Raw genomic sequence first — 20,543 nt, 5'->3', positions numbered from 1 at the left:
ATTTTTATGACTGGTTTTTTGTGTAATTTCCTGCCTATGACTGTTAACCCATTTGTAGGTCACTTTATAACACTTGCCTGCCACCGTAAAGGATTGAGAGCCAGCTGGAAGAAAGGAGGCACAAGAGGGATGTTTTTTTTCATTATGCAATAATGCCTCCAGCTTGTTCTTGCCAGTGTTGTAATTTTAGGAGCATTAACTATTTCCTCAATACATAAAAGCTGTCATTCATGTTCCTCTGCACAGAACTAAAGGGGTATTTGACCAGAACTAAAGGTTTTTCGTAATCCTATTAGAAAGTCAAGGCAAAGGCTGTGTTAGACCAAAATTGTAAAGGCACCAGTACAGATTGGGGTTCCAGTTATGGTTTACAGATCACATACTCTTCTGCTTCCTATTTGTTTATGTTCTGGGACATAATTTAGCCTGCTTTTTAGGTGTAAGCCAGGGGTCCCCAAACTACGGCCCGGGGGCCAAATGTGGCCCCCTGAAGGCATTTATCCGGCCCGCCAAGTATGGCGGCGATGGCTCCATTCATGTGCAGTGGGGGCTCGAGGGAGAGGAGGAACCGGCCCCAAAGGCTGTTGATTGCAGTTACATGGTGGCATCCCCAAATCTCCATGAATTTTCTGACCCAGAGTTGGAAACCTTACATGTGGCAACGCCTGCTCCTCCTTTCCCTCTCAGCTACTCCGTGTGTTGCTCTCAGGCTTTCTGTTCCGCCTCACTCCCATTGGCATTAGCCAGGCTGGCGAATCGCTTGCTGGCTGCTAGGGAGAAAAGAACCCAGGAAGATACTTGATCCTGGGTTAGATGGAATGCTTCATTGGGAAAGTTCTGCTTTTTTTTTTTTTTTTTTTTACAGGGGAAGGTATTCCACAGCCTCCCCAACAATATTTGGAGCCTAATATTTGGAGCCCATGTACTTGACATACTTTGGTCACTATTCTAAAAACAGACCATGACAGAAAGGCTGAAAGGTGAAATCAAACATTTTACAATCATTTGTGCTTAGGAATTTGTTCATAGTTTTTTTTAGTCCGGCCCTCCAACAGTGAGGGACAGTGAACTGGCCCCCTGTTTAAAAAGTTTGGGGACCCCTGGTGTAAGCAAAACGATTAAACAACAGTCACTTGCTGGCTTTGTTATTCTGTTGCAGCTGAAACCTTTCAAAAGTCTTGTCTTGCCTGAAAGGTGAACAGATTTACTGTGGCATAAGCTTTGACAGACTGCAGCTCACTTGCATCGGATGAAGTGGCCTCTAGATCAGAAAAGTTTGTGCCACAATAACCCTGTGAGTCTTGTAGTTGAGACAAGACTGCTATTTTTACATCAACATTCATTCTCTTGTACAGTCTCTTTGTTAACTCTCTACGTGACTCAAACTTGGCTGGTTCTTCAAAACATTTTTTTGGAGGGCCGAATTTAAAAAGTGTTATTATAATGCAGTGAATGGAAGGCAATTTTTAAAAAAACTTGCTGAAGAGCTCCCAAAATAACACAGTGCCAAGCTTTGCACTTATTGATTTTTCTTTGCTTCTGCTTTCAGAGCCCCACCTATTATAGGTTACTTACCCTTCGAGGTGCTCGGGACTTCAGGTTATGACTATTACCATGCTGATGACCTGGAGATTCTTGCTAGGTGCCATGAACACTGTAAGTGACTTTGTGCCTTTCTTGCATGCAAGTGGCATTGTGTATATTTTAACACTGCTGGTGTCCTATTTAGTTTATCTGTGCAAATCACTGTAGTGAAACAAAAAGCATTTAAAGAATAAGAAGAGTTGGTTTTATATCCTCCCTTTCTCTCCTGTAAGGAGATTCAAAGGAGCTTGCAAACTCCTTTCCTTTCCCCCCTCACAACAAACACCCTGTGAGGTAGGTGAGGCTGAGAGATCTCCGAAGAACTGTGACTAGCCCAAGGTCACCCAGCTGGCGTGAGTTGGAGTGTACAGGCTAATCTGAATTCCTCAGATAAGCCTCCACAGCTCAGGTGGCAGAGCGGGGAATCAAACCCAGTTCCTCCAGATTAGTGTACACCTGCTTTTAACCACTACGCCACTGCTGCTCCTTTAGAAGGAATATTGCACTTTATTCCTGTAAAATAATATTAGCTCTCCTCTCACTGTTCAGAAGATCTCTCCACAGTTACAAACTCACCTGGTGACCACAGCCAAGTTATAGTAGCTCTATTCACATGTTACAATGAACATACTTGTGTCTATTTGTAAGAAAGGGCTAATGTGTATTCACTTTGCAACTAAAACCAGTGAAAAGTACCTGAATAAATTTTGGGTTTGTATTGCATGTTCAGCCATACCACTCATCAATTTGTTGCTGAGTTTGTTGAAAAGCATTTTTTGCAGCCGCAGAAGTGCAGGGGGAATGCCCTCACTGCTGGAAGAATGAGCCAGAAGCAGGCAAACTGGGGTTAATGCACAAACTGAAATTTGTAGCATGGGTCTAGTAGACTAACCAGAATATGGCTGCATCTTCCCATCACAGGATATTGCACTATCAATGTGCTGTGCAAATCGTTCACCACTAGAGTATCTTGTCCACACTTGGTGTAATGATAGCACCAGTATCCAATGATATGTGGAAGCAGCCCAAACAAGATATATCATGAGGCAAATGATGGGGCAATATCCAGTGATATGTTACTGCACCCTTTGCTGCATAATCTCTGGTTTAGATAGGTGGCTGAATGCAGATCTGTGCTATTTCTCATCCCACTCAGATTGCTTACAAAATCTGGTGGTTGTGTCACAGATCAGGTGACCAGCTCCTTATTACTATCCCATGGTAATTTGCTAGCCTTTGAGCACCTCTCATCTTTTGTACATGCTTCAGAATAAACTTAAGGTTATACTGGGGAAGTTCCCTTCTGGACCTTGTAACTATGGAGAACTAAATCAAGCTCTGGGTGCATTTGATTGACACATTAACCCAGAATGAGGCAACTGATGCCTTTTGCTGCTGGCTTGGAGTAAGAGGAATTAAACGGATCTCTGCAGCAGCAGAGGTGGACCTAACTCCCCTGGCACTGTCTGGATTGCATGACCTGTTACAGAGTGTGCTGGATGTTCTCATTAACCAGATTAAAGAGGCATACTTAATTTACTGCCAAGGTCTGTCTATCTATCTGTTCTGTCTCTGTCTCTGTCCTTCCTTCCTTCCTTCCTTCCTTCCTTCCTTCCTTCCTTCCTTCCTTCCTTCCTTCCTTCCTTCCTTCCTTCCTTCCTTCCTTCCTTCCTTCCTTCCTTCCTTCCTTCCTTCCTTCCTTCCTCCCTCCCTCCCTCCCTCCCTCCCTCCCTCCCTCCTTCCCTCCTTCCTTCCTTCCTTCCTTCCTTCCTTCCTTCCTTCCTTCCTTCCTTCCTTCCTTCCTTCCTTCCTTCCTTCCTTCCTTCCTTCCTTCCTTCCTTCCTTCCTTCCTTCCTTCCCACTGCTTTTCCTGGTCTTGAGCTTTTGAACAGCAGCTAAACATACCAGAATTTAGCAGGCGAATCTTTTCTCTGTCCTTGTTCAGGAAAAGCTCTGGCTGCTTAATTTCAGGATGCTAGTTTGCTGTACAGGCAAAGGACCTGGATGGCAGCTTGTGTAACTAGACAGGAATAAGCAGTTTGTGTTTTCATTACTTGGCATGGGTTAGAGGAGGTTTTGCATGAGTTTTCAGCATTTAACAACTGCTTCCCCAAAGGGCGAGAAATTCCAGGGGGAGCTCTTACCTGGATCAGTTCTCTAGAAAAGTAGAGACCTGGGCCTTCCTGCAAAATGTGCTTTATTTGCAGATTATGTGGTCCATTTGCTGTGTTTGTGCTTTTTAATCCCTCGGGATCAGCACAGGGCTGTTCCTGTCACCACTATGAAGGGTTGTCAGGTTGCAGCTTGGAGATTTGCATCACCTCCAAGCTACCTGTCAGGGATGTGGCATCTCCCCCCATTCTATCCCTGGTCATCCCTGTCTCCCCTACCTGAAGTGATACAAACTTGGGGCTTGCTGCACAGCAAACAGGGCGGGGGGGGGATGTTTTAAAGCTGTTGACTGCACAATATGAGATCCTCCAAGTCAAGCTTGGTTCATCAACTACACCAGTTGTTGTTTGCCAGGTGTTTTTTTGTAGCACTAGACAAGCATCAGTACAAGAAAGCTTCTTGAGTTCCAATGTTTTCCTATACACATCTGTGAACTAGACGCCAACTTGGTAGGTCACAGGATAGGGCAGCCCTAAAGGAACAGAGTAACACTCCAGTCTGCACCTGGCAAGTTTTAACCCCATTTCACCATATTTTAGCTGATGTTTCAATAGATTGAAGTGAAAAAGCCTGCAAACCTTTGAGCTAGCTCAGCTGTGATGCACTCTGTTGGATTTTGTTTTCGAATAAGATTTCCGCCTGCTGTCATGCTCCTGACTTTAAGGTAGCTGTGTTTGAAAAGGGATGCATGCATACAGGGCAGATCTCTGTGCTGTAAACTAGCAACGCTTATGAATACGAGTGCCCCATGCAACAGCTGAAACTCAGCAAACAAAAGCTGTTTGGGAGGAGGCGGCGTGTGCTTTTCTGGGGTTGTCTGTTGATGTTCCGATACCCAAAGCATCAGAATTCCCTCGGTCTGCAGGGTCTTGTCAGCTCTTTGGCTTGTATCATGTGTGGTATGGGGGGGCGGCGGCAGGGAGGGCTGCTCTCTGTTTTTGGTGTGGGGAGAGTATTAACGTTTCCTCAGATCAAAGATTACCAATGCTGTTAATGTGCTGGTATTAATAATATGATCCCCCCCCCCCCCATGCAGTGATGCAGTTTGGAAAAGGAAAGTCTTGCTACTATAGATTCTTGACCAAGGGCCAGCAGTGGATATGGCTACAAACACATTATTACATCACTTACCACCAGTGGACCTCCAAGCCCGAGTTTATTGTCTGTACCCACACGGTAATTAGGTAAGAAAATGTTCCGGACTTCAGCTTCTGCTATTCATCTGTGCCTTCAACCATAACGCTGTCTGTTCAAATATTTGGCTGTGTGTATTGGCTCGCTAAGGCACTCAATTATATAAAATGATTATGGTTGAGAATTGGGAACAGAGAATGTCACTGTGTTTTCATTACTCATTTCTTTGGCAGCCAAACCAGAAGCCTGGAAGCCATGCTGGCTGCCCGTGCTACTATGTGCTGTTTCTTTCCTCCTTGCTAGTGAATTTAGGGAGAGATGAAAAACTCAAACCAGACAGCAACACATTTTTTAAATTTTTTTTTAAAAAATAAAAACATTAGATGCTTCAGTGGCTGCCATATTATCTGTTAGTAACATAATATTTCATTTGAATGACCTCCTCCCCCTCACACACACTCTGAGCTGCAGCTTTTAAACTGAGCTTCCAGGAACTTTGGGAATCCTCAGGGTTTTTCAGCTCAGAGGTAGAACAGTCTGCATGCAGAACACTCTGCATGCAGAACACCCGTGATTCAATGTCAGGTTAGGTTTAGCCTTTTCCTGCTTAGGTTGCCAGCTGCCTGAAGAAAACATGTCCTGTTTCTTTCATAAAGGTTTCACAGGATGTTATTTACCTCCGTGTCATGAAAAGCCTCAGCTATACACAAAGCTGTAGCGAGGGGAAACTGCACCCCACCACGCCCCTGCCCGGCATTGCCTGCCCCCGCACTGGCACGTGCCCGGTGCATCACGCACCTCCCCCTCCCCCCGCCCCCATCACCTTGGTGTTACATTACTGGCTGTACATTTCCATACATCATACCTCTGTCAAAAGATAAAAACCCATTTTTCTCCAGACCTTTTGGCAATCTGATTTTTTCCACAGAACCTGGAAAGCCACTTCCAGTCACAGCACTGAGCTAAATAGACCCATGACCTGAGTCAGTGGGAGGGAGCTTCATTGGTCTCTTAGATGCTCACGAGGGATTTCTCAATGAAAAGATCAGTAAAAGCCTCTTGTTTCTCACTTGTGATCTTCCTCTGCAGTGTGCAGCCATAGGACAGTTTTGAGTTTATTTTAGGTTAATGTGACAGAATGGTGAGACCCAGCCAGACCTGGAATTGACTATGCTGTATGGGACATTTTTTGTCATGCTCAGATTTCCCCCTAGTTTAGTGGTAGAAAATGTGCTTTGAGACTTCTCTGTGCCACAGAGGTAGAACATCTGTCTTAAGTCACGCTTAAAGTGGTGTCACTTGACATAGGAGAATGAAAATTGAAAGCAGGGTCCAGGGAAATACATCTGTACAAGAAATCTTGCCCTAATGGACATTCGCTCTTTGCAGCATTTTGTGCATAATCAACCTAAGTGTGCTTTCTACAGAAATAATGGTATTTTTCCCAGTGTAAAATATCACATTTTTATTGCTGGGAAAATGTGTTATTTCTACAACAGAAGTTCAGCTTTGAAGGAACATATATGAATTATTCACTGTAAGTGAGAAACCTTTGTTGCATTGTAACCTCCTCTCACCTGTTTTTTATCCTTTCCAATGTGTCTGAATTCAGTTATGCTGAGGTTCGAGCAGAAAGAAGAAGAGATCTTGGCCTTGAAGAGTCGTCCATCGAACTAGCGTCTTCATCTTTGAAGGTACTGAGTTCACAACAAGCAAATAAGATTTGTGTGTATGTGTGTGTGCACAGTATTCAAAATATTCACAGCTGTGACAAACATTTTGGGAGGAAGTGAAGGGGTCTATTTTGTTATTCTTGTATTAATTTAAACTGGTGAGGATTTTAATTTCAAGGGCTTCTATTCAGTTTAAGTGTTTTTGTTGTTATGAAACTGGTCTTCAGAAGTCTCACATAATAGTGCAGGAGAGTTAATGGAATCTGTGGCCGAATCCCCACTGGGAAATTCAATCTAGATCAATCCAAGTTTGAAAATAAACTGCACCTTTTCATCAAGGCTTCAACTTCCCCACTGCAGCATGTTTCCAGTGAAGACATCCAGGCCTATCTCGGATTCAAGAAATGTAAAAATCCCCACTACCACGCGATCGGCTTGGAGGGTCTCTCCTGATTGGCTGTTGTGCCGTGTTGGGGCGGGACCTTTTTTTCTCCTGCAAAAAAGTGCTTACGTTATGACGTCAGCACGTCTCCCCCGCCCAAGTTTCTGGTTGGTTATTGTTCTCTCTTGCAAGAACATCCTTCGCATACTGATTGGTTGTAAGGCGTTTGCATCACACTCCACGGCAGGAAATTTGAACCAGGATTGGACCCCCGATCCTCCCCTCCAAACTGGATCGAAGACATGTTTTTTGAAAAAAATAGTATTTCAAACAGGTTCGGCAAAGACACAGGAGGGGGGAGAGAATGAGTGCCAGAACCGGGATTAATCCTTGGTCGTCTATCAGGCAGTGGGGAGTTCCTGATATTTTGTGTGAGCAGCACGCGATTAATTGATCATGGGAATCTGCCTGTGTTTATGCTGCCAGATCTCTTCTTGTCCTTTATGAAGGGGAAAAAGCATGTCCTATTATATTTTTGCAAGTTAGGAACATTCTCTTATCTTGGCTGCAATTTAAAATGCATGAAAATTAGATTCTCAGTTCATAGGTATCCTGATTTTTTTGAGAAGGAAGTTGCAAATTGGCATTAGACAGGTTTCCAAAATCGGAATTTGCGTGCCTTCTTTCTAGAAGAGATGGGTATTGTGCCATATTTTGATGCCACTTTTTAATGCGTCTTCTGTGTGAGCACGCCCATAGGAATCCTCCTTCAGAGCTTCAGCAACAGCGTCAAGTGGTGACTTGCATATCAATCGTTGATCAGACTGTGCAGAAATAGCATGTCTATTGCTGGACCTCATCTGAGGTGCAATCCTTCCCTCATCCCACGGAGGCAGTTCTCACATTTCAGTGCCAGCCACCAAATGTTGAGAAATCAAACGATGGCTCAGGCATGTGTGAACTGGCCCTGCCCCCCAGTTTAATTGATTAGCTCTGTGGATTATCAACATGTTTTGAACATTCCAAGAAGATCTTGCAACAAGTTCTGATCACGCCAGATGTTATGATAATATAATATAGCAAATGATATAGTTGCAATGGAATAGTTGCACTAACTGTTGCGAGCAGATCCTTGATTATCCTTGGTTCTATGCCCAAGAGTCAAGGCATAACCTTACACTCACTAAGCCATAGTCCTTTTATAACAGGATATCTCCCAAATTCTCAGTGTGGAGAATATTCCACATTAGATTCCCTGAGAGCAACTTTTATATCCCTCCAAAGACCGAAGGACTCCAATAGCTCTCTTTCTCTCTTTCTAAAGCAGTTGAATGGACTGGCAAGTCTATGAATGGAGCTCCCAGAATTTATTTTTCTCTAAAAACATGATCCAAATCAGGGCTGATATATGAGGATAGGGATTTTAAGTTTAAGGATGGTCTATTGTGGGAAAGGGACTTAAGGGCGTTTCCTATTTTGGCTCCAGGGAGTTGCTGTTTCTCAGTGGGGAAAACAGCAGTTCCATGGAGCCCTTTTATTTAAGGAGAAATGGTGCAAGAGGGGAGAACATATAAACCCCCTTCCCCATGTACGACAGTTCTTATCCAGATTTGGTCCATATGTGCCTTGTTTTTTTAGAGAAAAGATAATACTGGCTCTGTTCATTGAATTTCCATCATCATGTGAAATACCTGGGCATACATGTAACCAGACATAATGAAATGTTTTCTTACCATAATAAAAGGCTAAGGGATGGAATGTCGTGACGACAAACCCTCCACCAATGGAGGAGCAGGACTCACAAAGTGAGTCCTCCTCCCCCACTGGTGTGCGGCATTCCATCTCCTCCCTGGAACAACGATGCATCACTGCTCCGCGGGCCACAGAAGCCTTCCCACCTCCCCCCCACACCCAACAGTCAGCCTGGCCTGTGGATCAGGTGATCTGAGGGCCACAGAAGCCCTTCCACCTCCCCCTACCCCAAGCATCCCCATTTCATCCTCCACCCACCCCAAGCCTCACCTTTCTACCCTCCCCCACCTCAATACTCACCTTCCAATTCTCCCCCACCCCAAGCCACATCTTCCAACCCTCCCCATTCCACCTTCTTCCACCCCAAGCATCACTTTGCCATCCCACCCACCCCCACCCAAGCTTTACCTTTCCCCCTCCAAGCCTCATCTTCTAACTCTCCCCCCATCCCAAGCCACACCTTCCAACCCTCCCCCCATACCCCATAGCATTACCTTTCACCTCCCCCCCCAAGCCTCCACATTCTACTCTCCCCCTATACCAAGCTCATATTTCCACCTTCCTGCCACCCCAAGCCTTGCCTTCCTGTCACCCCAAGCCTCATGGAAGTGATTCAATGTGGGGTTTTGGGAAAAGATTGACATTTTAATGGTTTTTGAAAAACCCAGGATGTGGGAAATATCGTGGGACAAACTTGCTTTAGGATCAGGAACTGTGTGAACTTCTTGGCCAAACTGGAATATTTCCCTTGCTAAACCTGGGATATTTGGACTGTATGGAATCAACCTTGGTTTGGAAGAATAGCAGCATTTAAAATTAATGTCTTGCTGAAATTAAACGTTTTGTTTCAAATGTTACCGATATTCATACCAGACAAGACATTAAGGGATTGGCAATCTATATATATATACAAAGCTACCAGTGACTTTGTTAGTCACGCCCTAACGCTGAAACGCCTGGACCAAATCGGCTGCAATTTTCTGGGACTGCTGCTCACCCAAGCGAGCGTGTTTTGCCACACTCACTTCTACCAAACACCTCACCTATGCCAGGTAAAATGCTTTTTTCACCCATGAGGTGGATGCTGAGCTGCCGAACGCTGCGCCTGACCCCCACAGTTCCACAGCGCATGCCTGACATCGCTGACGGAGAGGAGGCCCTTCAGGAGACCTCTTCACCACCACGGGAGGCAGACTTTTTCTGCCTTGTGCCCCAGCGGGAACATGGCCCAGGGTGGCGCCGCCCACCTCCGCACCACCAGCAACGCAGCCACCATCACATCCGGCCCCTGCCGGAGGAGGGAGGTCCGGTGGCACCAGCTCCGCTGACGGCCCCAGTTGCGGCCTCCCTGCGGAGTGCCTGCAGGGCCCTCGCCACCCACTGCTGGCCCGGTCTTGGCAGGAGCATGCCCTCGGACGCGCACCCTTCAGACCATGGCAGCCATCCAAATGCATCAGCTCTGCCTTGCCCTGGGATGTGCACAGCCGCCGTGGTCTGAAGTGTGCGCGTTGTGTGGGCCTAGGGCATGGTCCTGCCGAGACCAGGCCAGCAGTGGGCAGCGAGGGCCCTACAGGCGCTCCGCAGGGAGGCCGCGACCAGGGACGTCGGTGGAGCTGGTGCTGCTGGACCTCCCTCCTCCGGCAGGGGTCGGATGTGGCGGTGGCTGCGTTGCTGGTAAGCCACAGCGAAGCGTGGCCGGGTCCGCTAGTCACATATAAATGCATTCATTTGGAATCATAAAAAGCCCCAAATTAGATTTAAAGTTCTACAAGTTGAAAAGAACAGAGGAGCTGGCCTGATTTGGAATATAGACTGAATCAAAACCCAAGACAAAAAATGATTAAATTAGAGATGCACAATCTGAAAACTGGTATACATAATTATATATGGCCAGACAAGCTATCATATTTGAGAGAAGCATGTCAGAAACAAAAACATGTATTCAGGAGAAGCCTATTTGGAATAAATGATTAAGCATTCCAACATCACCTTTGATATCTCCTGTAGATGCCTACTCTGATGTAATTACCGACAAGAATAGTTATTTTATATTATATAAAGAAATGATTACTATCTGAGGGGAAATCAAATCTTGGCAAGAAATTAAAGACAAAGGGAAAAATATTTAATGGATGACATACTTTCAGTTTGCCTCAAGACTAAGGAGAAATTTAAAGACAACTAGAGGTTTCCTGAGAGAAATGTCAGAATTTGATAAAGACGTTGATCAGCAGGAACAACACATAATGGAAAGAATTCTACAAGATATTACTTAAATATGATTTGGAAACAGAACAAGTTAAGAATTGTATGATAAAATGGATGTAAAACTTTCAAGAAGAGATCATCTTTCATCAGTGGGAAACATTATGGACAAAAAACATTAAGCTTACTAGTACTAGCCAACTAATGAAAGATAGCTGGTATAATATGTGTTACAGATGGTATATAATTCCAGAAGATTTTAAGAATATGGATAAAAAATAAAAGAGCCCATGCTGGAAATGCCAAGAACAATTTAGTTCTTTTTTTCCATATGTGGTGGACTTGCATCATGATTTTTTTTTTAAAAAGGCTATTAGTCCACACAGAAATGCAAAAAATATTAAAGATCAAATTTCAAATGGACACAAAAGTTATGCTGTGGGGTATTCTACCCAAAAAATTACCAAAGCACCAAGAAGAACTATTTTTGTATCTAATAACTGCTGCGAGAATTACCATTGCCTCTGCCTGCAAAATGGACAGAGTTCCCACTCAGGAGAATTGGGAGGATAAAACAAGAGAGTATTACTGCATGGCAAAACGAACTAGTTTTGTGAACAGAAGACCAGTATATGAATTCAGAGAAAAATGGGAGTCTTATTCTAAGTGTTATAAAGTGTAAATTTCCATCCAAGTTTAAGTGTTGCTGTTATGATTTCAAAGTCTAAGTGTATAAATGTAAGCATATTTTAATGTGTACAGATATTGATAAATAAATTCAAACTGAGTAATTATGTGATTGCAGAAAAGATTGGATAAATTCATATATCAAAATTATATTTTATTTCAAATTGTATTTATGTTCCCGTAGTGTAACTGGTAAATCAGTGCAGATCCACCTACTGTGTATTTGTCGACTTTATTTCATCTCCTGTATTTTTTTCTTTTTGTTGTTCTCGTAATGTTTTGTGGAAAAAAAATGTAATTTTTTTAAAAATTCCATCATTACACCTGCGTGAGTTCTCCCTCTCTCCCCATCCATTCAGAACTTCAAAACGGTTGTTTCTCCCATCTGACCCACCAGCACTTGACTGCTGTATGTGAATAACACTTTCAAGGGACGAGTGACAGTCGTTTAAAAGCTATCGACATTTTTGGCCACCCTTTCACAGTGGCCAAATCAGCCAAATCATAGCCTTTTGTGCGTGTCATTACTGCCCATGTGTGCAAAGAAATGACCAGGGGCAAGGCATCATTTCAGACCACAGCATCAGCGATGCCTTTTTTGCTGACTCACCAGTTTTGAGCAGACAAAGTTTAGAAGCAAAGGAATGATTTATTGGTTTGGTTTGTTTGTTTTCCTATAGATCACGGACATGTTCAGGAAACTGGGCACAGTGCTATCCAGAGGGAGGGAAGGACTGTGACCACAGTAACACTTTCCATTGTCTTTTTAAATAATCAATTTGGCCCCATCATCATCATGCCTGCCCAATTAATAGGGTCAGCTCAGTTAACATTTTAAAAATAAACCTTGGCCAACGTTTTAGCAAGATGCTAGGGAAACATCAAACAGAACTTTCTGAGGCCTCTTTGACCTGGGTGTCTATCATGACAGTTGCTGCCATAGTGTGGTATCACAACTGGGTTCACCTGGGTTTGGTACCAGGGACTCCTTGAATAACACACACCATAAAGTTAAATAAGGCTTTATTTAAGGAGAGTTTTGGAAGATATTAAAAATGAGGCGTACAGTTTAACGGTAGCAGGTGGCACAGAAAATAATAAAGCTGACTGGCTACCTACTCACTGGAGTCTTAATACAGCACTGGGTTGTTCTTCAGGCAAATAGTTTCCAGAGATTAATACAAGTGTCTTTCCGGTAGCAAGGAAGGGTAAGAGGGAGAGGATGGGAAATGTTCTAATCTCCTTGAGTTCCTTGCCGGAGACCTGCAAGGGAATGAGCGCTGTTCATGTCCATGGGCACTTTGGGGAGGCTGGCATGCTGATGCCCCCCCTGTTAACATCTGTGGATCCTGCCGTCCCTCCCCTCTTTTAGGGGATTGGTTAGTAGGTCGCCTCTTATTGTATTATTTATTGTATTTGATATTAATATGCTGCTTTTAATTGGGTTTTAATGATTCAAAGACTATAGAGCCATTTACTATGATTGATTTGATGATTTGAGATTGGTTGATTTTATTTTGTGCTCTATTTGTATGTTCATGTTCACCGCCCTGAGCCCTTCGGGGGAGGGTGGTATATAAATGTAATAAATAAATAAATAAATAAATAATTGGCTACACTTACGTGGTCCCTAACCTCCTGGTCTCTTCAACCAATCATGGGGCCATATTAATGGAACTTTCCAGGTGAGAGCAGGTTTCCCCCATGCTGTACCAGATCTACAGCTGAACCTCATGAGCTAATTTAGCCAACCTAAGAAATCCTGGAAAGGGGGCAGCTGTGCATCTGCAGTCTGCATCTGCAAAAAGTTAGGGGAAAACTTTCAGCTCAAAAATTCCTCCAAGATAAATTCCTCTCTTGAAAGTATATTTAGCCTTCTTGCCCTTTTCTGCGTATTTGAAAGCAGTTACAGTCTGGCCACTGAAATTTTGCACAGTACTTGTAAAATTGTTTATAGAATTCCTTATTCATATTTATTTATGATCTCAGGTGTGGTTTCCCAATAATAATTCTTCCCCCCCACCACCATTCACATGGAACTTAGCTCTCTGAAAAGAATCATCACACAGAGAGGAGGGCAAGCAGGAAATGGTGATATTTTGAATTCTGCTTCAGACATTCATTCCCGGCGTTACCTCTTTTTCAGAGTCATGGAAGTTTCATTGATATCCGGCAGTGTGTCACCGGCCAGGAGCCCAGTCGGGACAGGGTGTCTGTGTCATCTCCTAGTTCCCGCCGATCCTCGCACACGGCACTCTCTGACTCTGCATGTAGGTCCTTTCAAACTGCTGACCACCTTGACAGCAAGGGGGAATTCTAAACTGGTTTGGTGTTGCATTAGGGTGAACCCAAGACCCTCTTTTTGCCCTTCGACCCTGCAAGATTCAGTTATCATTGGAGGAGGCACTGTAGCTCAGGATAGAGCACCTTATGTTTACACGCAGGTGGTCTAAGGTTCAGTCTCAGGCATTTTTTATTTAAAAGGTCTTGTATACCTGGTAATGGGAAAGACATTTCTTGGCCTGAGACCCAGGAGAGCCACTTCCGGTGAGAGTAGAAGATAGCAGGAAATGTGATCTGATTGGCATAAGGTTGCTTCATGTAGTCATTGGATGCTCTGTGCTACTGCGAGTGATTTTTAGCTGCCATGGTTGCTTTGCTTGCTGTATGCTGCCTATCTTGATTTTTAAAAAATGGACTATAGGCCTGTAAACAGTCACCAGCTAAATGCAATATCTGTCCCAGAAGCAATGTATTTCTTAATGCCAGATACTTGGAATGGGGGTCTTCAGAGATGACCTTTTCTCAGGCAGGTTGCTCACCACTGTTAGAAACTGAGTACTTGGTAGCTGCACAATACATATTAAGAAGAAGAAGAGGAGGAGGAGTTTGGATTTATATCCCCCCTTTCTCTCCTGTAAGGAGACTCAAAGGGGCTTACAATCTCCTTGCCCTTCCCTCCTCACAACAAACACCCTGTGAGGTGGATGGGGCTGGGAGAGCTCCGAAGACTAGCCCAAGGTCACCCAGCTGGCATGTGTTGGAGTGCACCCAGCTCGCATGTGATGGAGTGCACAAGCTAATCTAGTCCACCAGATAATCCTCCAGAGCTCAAGTGGCAGAGTGGGGAATCAAACCTGGTTCTCCAGATTAGAGTGCACCTGCTCTTAACCACTACACCACGCTGGCTCTCACCACCAGATAGCCTGACTGTGCTCCCTGAAGTGTGGTTAAGGAATAGCCCTAGCACATATGGTTTCACATGGCCTGGAAGGAACAGCTGTATGTCAAGAAGATTGTTTCTAGTGTGCAGACATGCTGGTCTGCCGAAGAAGAGCAAGATTCAGTCCAGTAGCACCTTAAAGACCAACAAGGTTTCCAGAATATAAACTTTCAAGAGCCAAAGCGCCTTTTCTCAAATCCTTGTATCTTTGATTCTCGAAAGTTTATATCCTTCAACCCTGTTGGTTTTTAAGTTGCTACTGAACTCAAAACTTGCTGCATCTCAAGATCTGCTCAAGCTCTGGATTGGGTATTAACTGGAAAGTCTATTTGATGCTGTCAGCCCCGCCCTAAAGAACATTTTCTCTTTTGCAGCCACATCATCCATCCGGCACACCGATGCCAGCACCCCTACCAGACAGTCATTACCCATGTCTGACAAGGCGCCTCTCCGGCTGGCTTCAAGCAGCAGCACACAGGTCAGTCGCTGTCATGTCTTTCCAAAGGTGTATTTCAGACTGAAGGAATTAATCTCAATGAACAAGGGAGACCTCTCTTGAATTGAAGCACGGGGTGTTATTTATATCCAGATTCAAAAACTAAACCACAATCCATGTAACACGTTTCATTAAGACCAATCAAAATGACATAAAACAGTGCGCAAAGTTTCAGGTTCTCCAGAACTCTTCATCAGTGTGGATGTTGCAAAATAAAAAGGGAGGCGAAGAAAAACAGATGTCTCGGGCTGTGGTTTAAGGCCTATTTTTGGTCGCATCCCTGTGCTTAATGCCAGCGGGTATCAGATTACACTCTGGTTTCAGCGAGCAAGAAAAAACAAATGATATAAATCTATCACGGTGTTAATTTCCAGATGAAGTGAAGGGGACAGAATACTGAGAGCAGCCTTCCCGCTCTGAGAGAGTGACTCTCCATCTGTGTAGTCTGAGCCTTGTTCTTTCTCCTTCTGCATAACTGTTTCAGAATTGCTAAAAACTGCTGTGTTATCTTAGAATTAAGAGGTCGTCTGGTTGTTCAGTCGAGCTGTGAACTGGTGAGGGATCCTGTGATTCAGTCTGGTGGTCAGCTGACTTCAATGCTTTGCTTGGCAGAAAGGCAGGAGGTGCCTGTTCAAAGCAAACAAACAAATACATGCAAATAGGTTATCAGCTGATGGGAGGGGTGTGGCGAATCCAGAGCTGCTTCTGTGCCTTTAGCAAGCAGTTTGATCTGCTAAAGTTGCTTATGTGAAGCTTTTCATGGCAGGGAGCAGAGCGTTTATCTCCCACCTGGTACCTGCAAATAAAACTGCACAGGAGCAGAGGGTGGGAAAGCAATTGGCAGGCCTGTTGAGGAAGACATGAAGCTAGATGGTCTTTAAGTGCTTGTAGGCTTGCGCAGTTTTTAGAGCTAAATAAGGGTTTTTTTTAAAGGGGATCATTTTATGAAAATACTGCCCTGCTTGGGAAGCTCTACCCAGGTGACAGTTAATTTTTGCCAACTTGCTAGTTTTCTGCAGGAAGAGATGTGTATTTTTTTATATGAGGAGTACTCCGCTATTTGAGCAGCCATCTGAGCTGCCTGCATCCCAAACAAAGGTTCTCTGGAAACTAGGCCTTGGATACATCATCTTTTGGGAAAGTGATTACAAAGAGTGATAACCCTATTCATGTTTGTGCTGAATGCATTATGACCACACTGTTTTTCTTTCACAGGGCATAATAACCCCTCAAATGCCCGCTGAGCATCTCACACAGCATCACATGGCCCAGCCCACGGTTCCCTCACAGCAAGCGGTTATGGTACGTCCCCGGTGGGTGGCTGCGTGGCAAGCGTATAGAGAGATTGCTAGATAATACCCAGAGCTGGAAGCATTGCAGTGGGCGTTTCCCCACCTCCTCCGCTGGCAGGCAGTGATCGCTGGAGGCAGGGTCCTGGAAACACACCACACAGGGATGTGAAGCACATGGCTTAGAAATAATCACCGTTGTGAAGAGAGGGGGAAAATAACAGCAGCTGAAGGTCTCTTGTGATATCCAGTTAAGTTCTAAAACCTCTTGTAATTATGAGAGAAACTTGGATGCAGTCTAACTTCCTTAATGAATGGGTTAATTTGGTATATCGATAAATTAATTTGGTATAGGAATAAAATCTGCGTTCTGAAACCTTCACTTTTAATTTGCTTTTTTAAAAAATGCAAGCCTTTACTCCCTATGAATGTGAAGATAGGCCTTTTTTATAATAGGCAGAAACCTGGTGAAGTTAAGTTCTGTATTTTTAGACATAATCTATGATCTTAACCTTTACTGGTTCAACAAAATGATAAAATATTAAAATACAGTGAGCTACCTCATGAACCTGTAAGGGCTGAGGGTGCGGGATAGAATTTTTTAAAACTATATTGTATTATGGTTTATGAATAATGTATATGTTTAATATATGTAATCAAAACCCCCAGTTAAAATCCTAGAGCCTGAGATAACTTCTATTAAAAATAATGCATGAATCACCTCCCCAGTTGGTCATTCTGCTTGGAACCATCATTGCTATCTAGCGCCCGATGCCATCATTTTATAATAGTTACCAGGGAGAGCCAGCATGGTGAAGTGGTTAAGAGTGGCAAACTCTAATCTGGAGAACTGGGTTTGATTCCCCACTCCTCCAGATGAAGTCTGCTGGGTGACCTTGGGTCAGTCTGAGAACTCTCTCAGCCCCGCCTACCTCGCAAGATATCTGCTGTGGGGAGGAGAAGGGAAGGAGATTAAAAGGTGCTTTGAGGCTCCTTACAGTAAAGTAGGGCATAAAAACCAACTCTGTTCTTCTTCTGGCATCAGTTTTTGAATATAAGGAGACTGTCTTTTAAGAGGACGGATTTTTTTCCCTTTCTTGGGCATGAGAGTTCAAGATTTGAGAAATTATATTATACGATAGCAGGTTTAAATGTTTCGGAAACAGACAAAATCCCAGATACAAGTTATGGCATGGCAAATGCTAGCCAGCCTGGTTTTTGCTATCTTAGGCTGATTCTGCCTGGGCCAAAAACAGCGGTGTGAAAACGGTGTGAAAACAGTATAAACTCTTTTACACTGTTTAAAACCCTTTTACACCGTTTTCACACTGCTGTTTTTGGCCCAGGCAGAATCAACCTTAGGGTGGCAGTGAAAACCGTGATCCCGTGATCCCGCCATGCTTTTCAGGTGGGTCAAGCAATGTAAGGAAAGTTTTTAAAATTTGACTATCAGTCTTTATCACTTTGGATACCAGCACCATGTCAGACTTGTGAATTTGTGTCACTGTTATTTTAATTCACAAACCAGCATGTTTTCGTTCACTGCCAATTGTGTATGTTATTCTGTTTTTGTCGTATCTGTATAATCTATCTTTACTGCATTGTCGCATCGATTCTGTTTTTGAGTTTTTAAAATTTGCCTTAAGTCTTCGTGAGAAAGACAGCCTAGACATCAAATAAACAAAATAACAGGAAAAAGTTTTCTTTCAAATATGTAACTTTGAGTAACCACTGTTTGCAAAGGGGACAGGCAGGTCACCCTCCCTTCTGTTTTGTGTCCGTAGCCCATTTATCACTTCCCAGCCCAGATAGGGATGATGCATCAGCTGAAGGAGCAGCTGGAGGAGAGGACCCGCATCCTGCAAGCCGACATCAAGACGCAGCAAGAGGAGCTGCACGTCATCAAAGAGCAGCTTCTGCTAGTGCATGATTCCAACCTGCAGGTATCTCCACAGGACTTTCCCTCGGCTACCTCCTTTAAATCAAAATGCTTCCCACGGCGTTCAGGGACACGAATCCAGAGTGTTTGCATTTGAGCAAAAGCAACCACGGGGGAGGATGATCTGAATTGGGGCTGGAAAAAAAAATTGAATTCAGCTTTAAAGATCAACACTTTTCCTGGCTAGAAGCGTTTGTGCATCTAAGCTCGCATCTTCAGATAATTGGAGCTGCAGCTATCTTGCAAGGACTTTCTCTGAATCTGGTGGCACGGGGAAAGGGAGGGGTTAAGTCTTCGCTCAATGTTATTAACTTGGTTGAAAAAGTCCCTTTGAGTCTTGGAAGGGGAACAAAGTATGTCTGCCTTTTGTTCCTAAAACAAAAGGGATAAAAACGACTAGTGTTGGCTGTTTTTGACTAGGGAAAAAAAGCATCCAACCGTAACATCCCCTAGTGCTGCTGCCCTAATCCAGATGTCCCCCTTCAACCCTGTGGTTGCTATGGGACATCTGGAATTCCATGCATCACATATCTTTTGGCCCTTAGGCTTAGCTTTGCAAATAAATGCAGACATGTTATAAGCCGGCCAATTTTTTCTAAGCCAATCTGCCTACACATCTCCACTCCAGCCATTAGTAACCTAAAAAGGGCAGGGACCCAGCTTTTTATAAAAGCTGCTTTGACCCTTCTCTAGACATGATTCTTACTCATTGTGGGCAAGGAGGTGGGTGCCTGTCTCCAAAATTGTCTGTACTGTGCTTAACTACAGAAATCTGGTGCCAGGACCTGCTGGTACTTAGAAGTTGGGTACAACAGCTTTTCGTTGCCTGGGAGGTAGAGGTGCAGACTATGAGAACTGTGTAATTTTTCTGAAATCAGTTTATAACATGATGGTAAAATACTTTTTTTGCAAATGGAAGATCCAAACCAGTGGGGTGTACTTAATCCCATTCGTTCAGTTCTTTTGCGTGACTTGGTCCATGCTTCATCATGACGGCTGGAGATATTTTTCCTGCAATTGACCAAAGTGGAACCCTTCTGCTTTGCTAGCTGGCTGTCCCCTGGACTTGGCCAAGAAAGAGCAGAGAGACAGGAATCTTTCGGAGCAACAAGGCTATGTTTCTGGATATTTTTAAAACTTTAAAAATGCACAACTTTTGCTCTAAAATTCAACTACTTCTACTGGGAAATGCTCTCTGTTAACAATGGAAATATGAAGCTAGGTTGGCAATATATCCCAAGGGTGGGTGCCATCTAGAGATCATTTTGAGTACTGATCCAGGAAATGTATTGTGGAAGGCTTTCATGGCCGGAATCACTGGGGTGCTGTGTGGTCTCCGGGCTGTATGTTTGTGTTCTAGTAGCGTTTTCCCCTGACGTTTTGCGAAACGTCAGGAGAAAATGCTACTAGAACATGGTCATACAGCCCGGAACCACACAACACCCCATATATAGCAAATTACCAGAATAACACACCAAAATCCCACTTTCAAGAAGCCCTGGTTTTGCTTTGTCAATGGCAGGCGTTTGGATATGTGTTCACTGCTTCTAACAAAATCCCCACCCTTTTGCCTTGATTTTGGACAGATGATGATGCAACAGCCGATGCCGATGGTCTTCAACAACATGCAGCAACCCCAGAACTCACGGCGGCCTTCTCAGCAACAAGCAGCAGCAACAGGGAGCAGGCATGGAGCGGCCCCCAAGAAGTCTCAGCAGCAAGGCCTTATGGGAGCCAAGCAGTACTGTGGCACGCCCTTGCCCTCGCCACAGCAATTCCTCAGGAACAACCAGCCACGTATTCCCAGGACCATTTACACTTTAACATGGAGTACCAGATTAATTGCTTTCTTTCACCAAGAATGCCCTCGCAGCTCTTAATTTCTGTTCTAACGAAGACTTTTGCATTTACATATCAGGTTCAGCAACAGCAGCAGCCAAAGCATGTGTCTGAGGGAGCCAGCCAGATCCGGCTAGGGCTACTTACTTAAATGCAGGAATGAAACAC

General features: G+C 44.1%; 1 protein-coding gene across 1 annotated transcript in view; it reads left to right on the top strand.

Moving 5' to 3' along the window:
* Positions 1-20,416, top strand: part of PASD1 (PAS domain containing repressor 1) — an 84,722-nt gene extending 64,306 nt beyond the window's left edge. The window contains exons 12-19 of the mRNA XM_048513813.1: positions 1,550-1,656; positions 4,793-4,940; positions 6,503-6,584; positions 13,736-13,859; positions 15,187-15,290; positions 16,524-16,610; positions 18,382-18,540; positions 20,123-20,416. Of these exons, the coding sequence (XP_048369770.1) occupies positions 1,550-1,656; positions 4,793-4,940; positions 6,503-6,584; positions 13,736-13,859; positions 15,187-15,290; positions 16,524-16,610; positions 18,382-18,540; positions 20,123-20,416 (1,105 nt within the window). The remainder of the gene's footprint in view (positions 1-1,549; positions 1,657-4,792; positions 4,941-6,502; positions 6,585-13,735; positions 13,860-15,186; positions 15,291-16,523; positions 16,611-18,381; positions 18,541-20,122) is intronic.
* The last annotated feature ends 127 nt before the right edge of the window (positions 20,417-20,543 follow it).

Source organism: Sphaerodactylus townsendi, linkage group LG13 (genome assembly GCF_021028975.2).
Source record: "Sphaerodactylus townsendi isolate TG3544 linkage group LG13, MPM_Stown_v2.3, whole genome shotgun sequence".
Taxonomy (NCBI): Eukaryota; Metazoa; Chordata; class Lepidosauria; order Squamata; family Sphaerodactylidae; genus Sphaerodactylus; species Sphaerodactylus townsendi.
The sequence above is the reverse complement of the archived record's forward strand: the minus strand, read 5'-3'. Positions and strand labels throughout refer to the sequence as shown.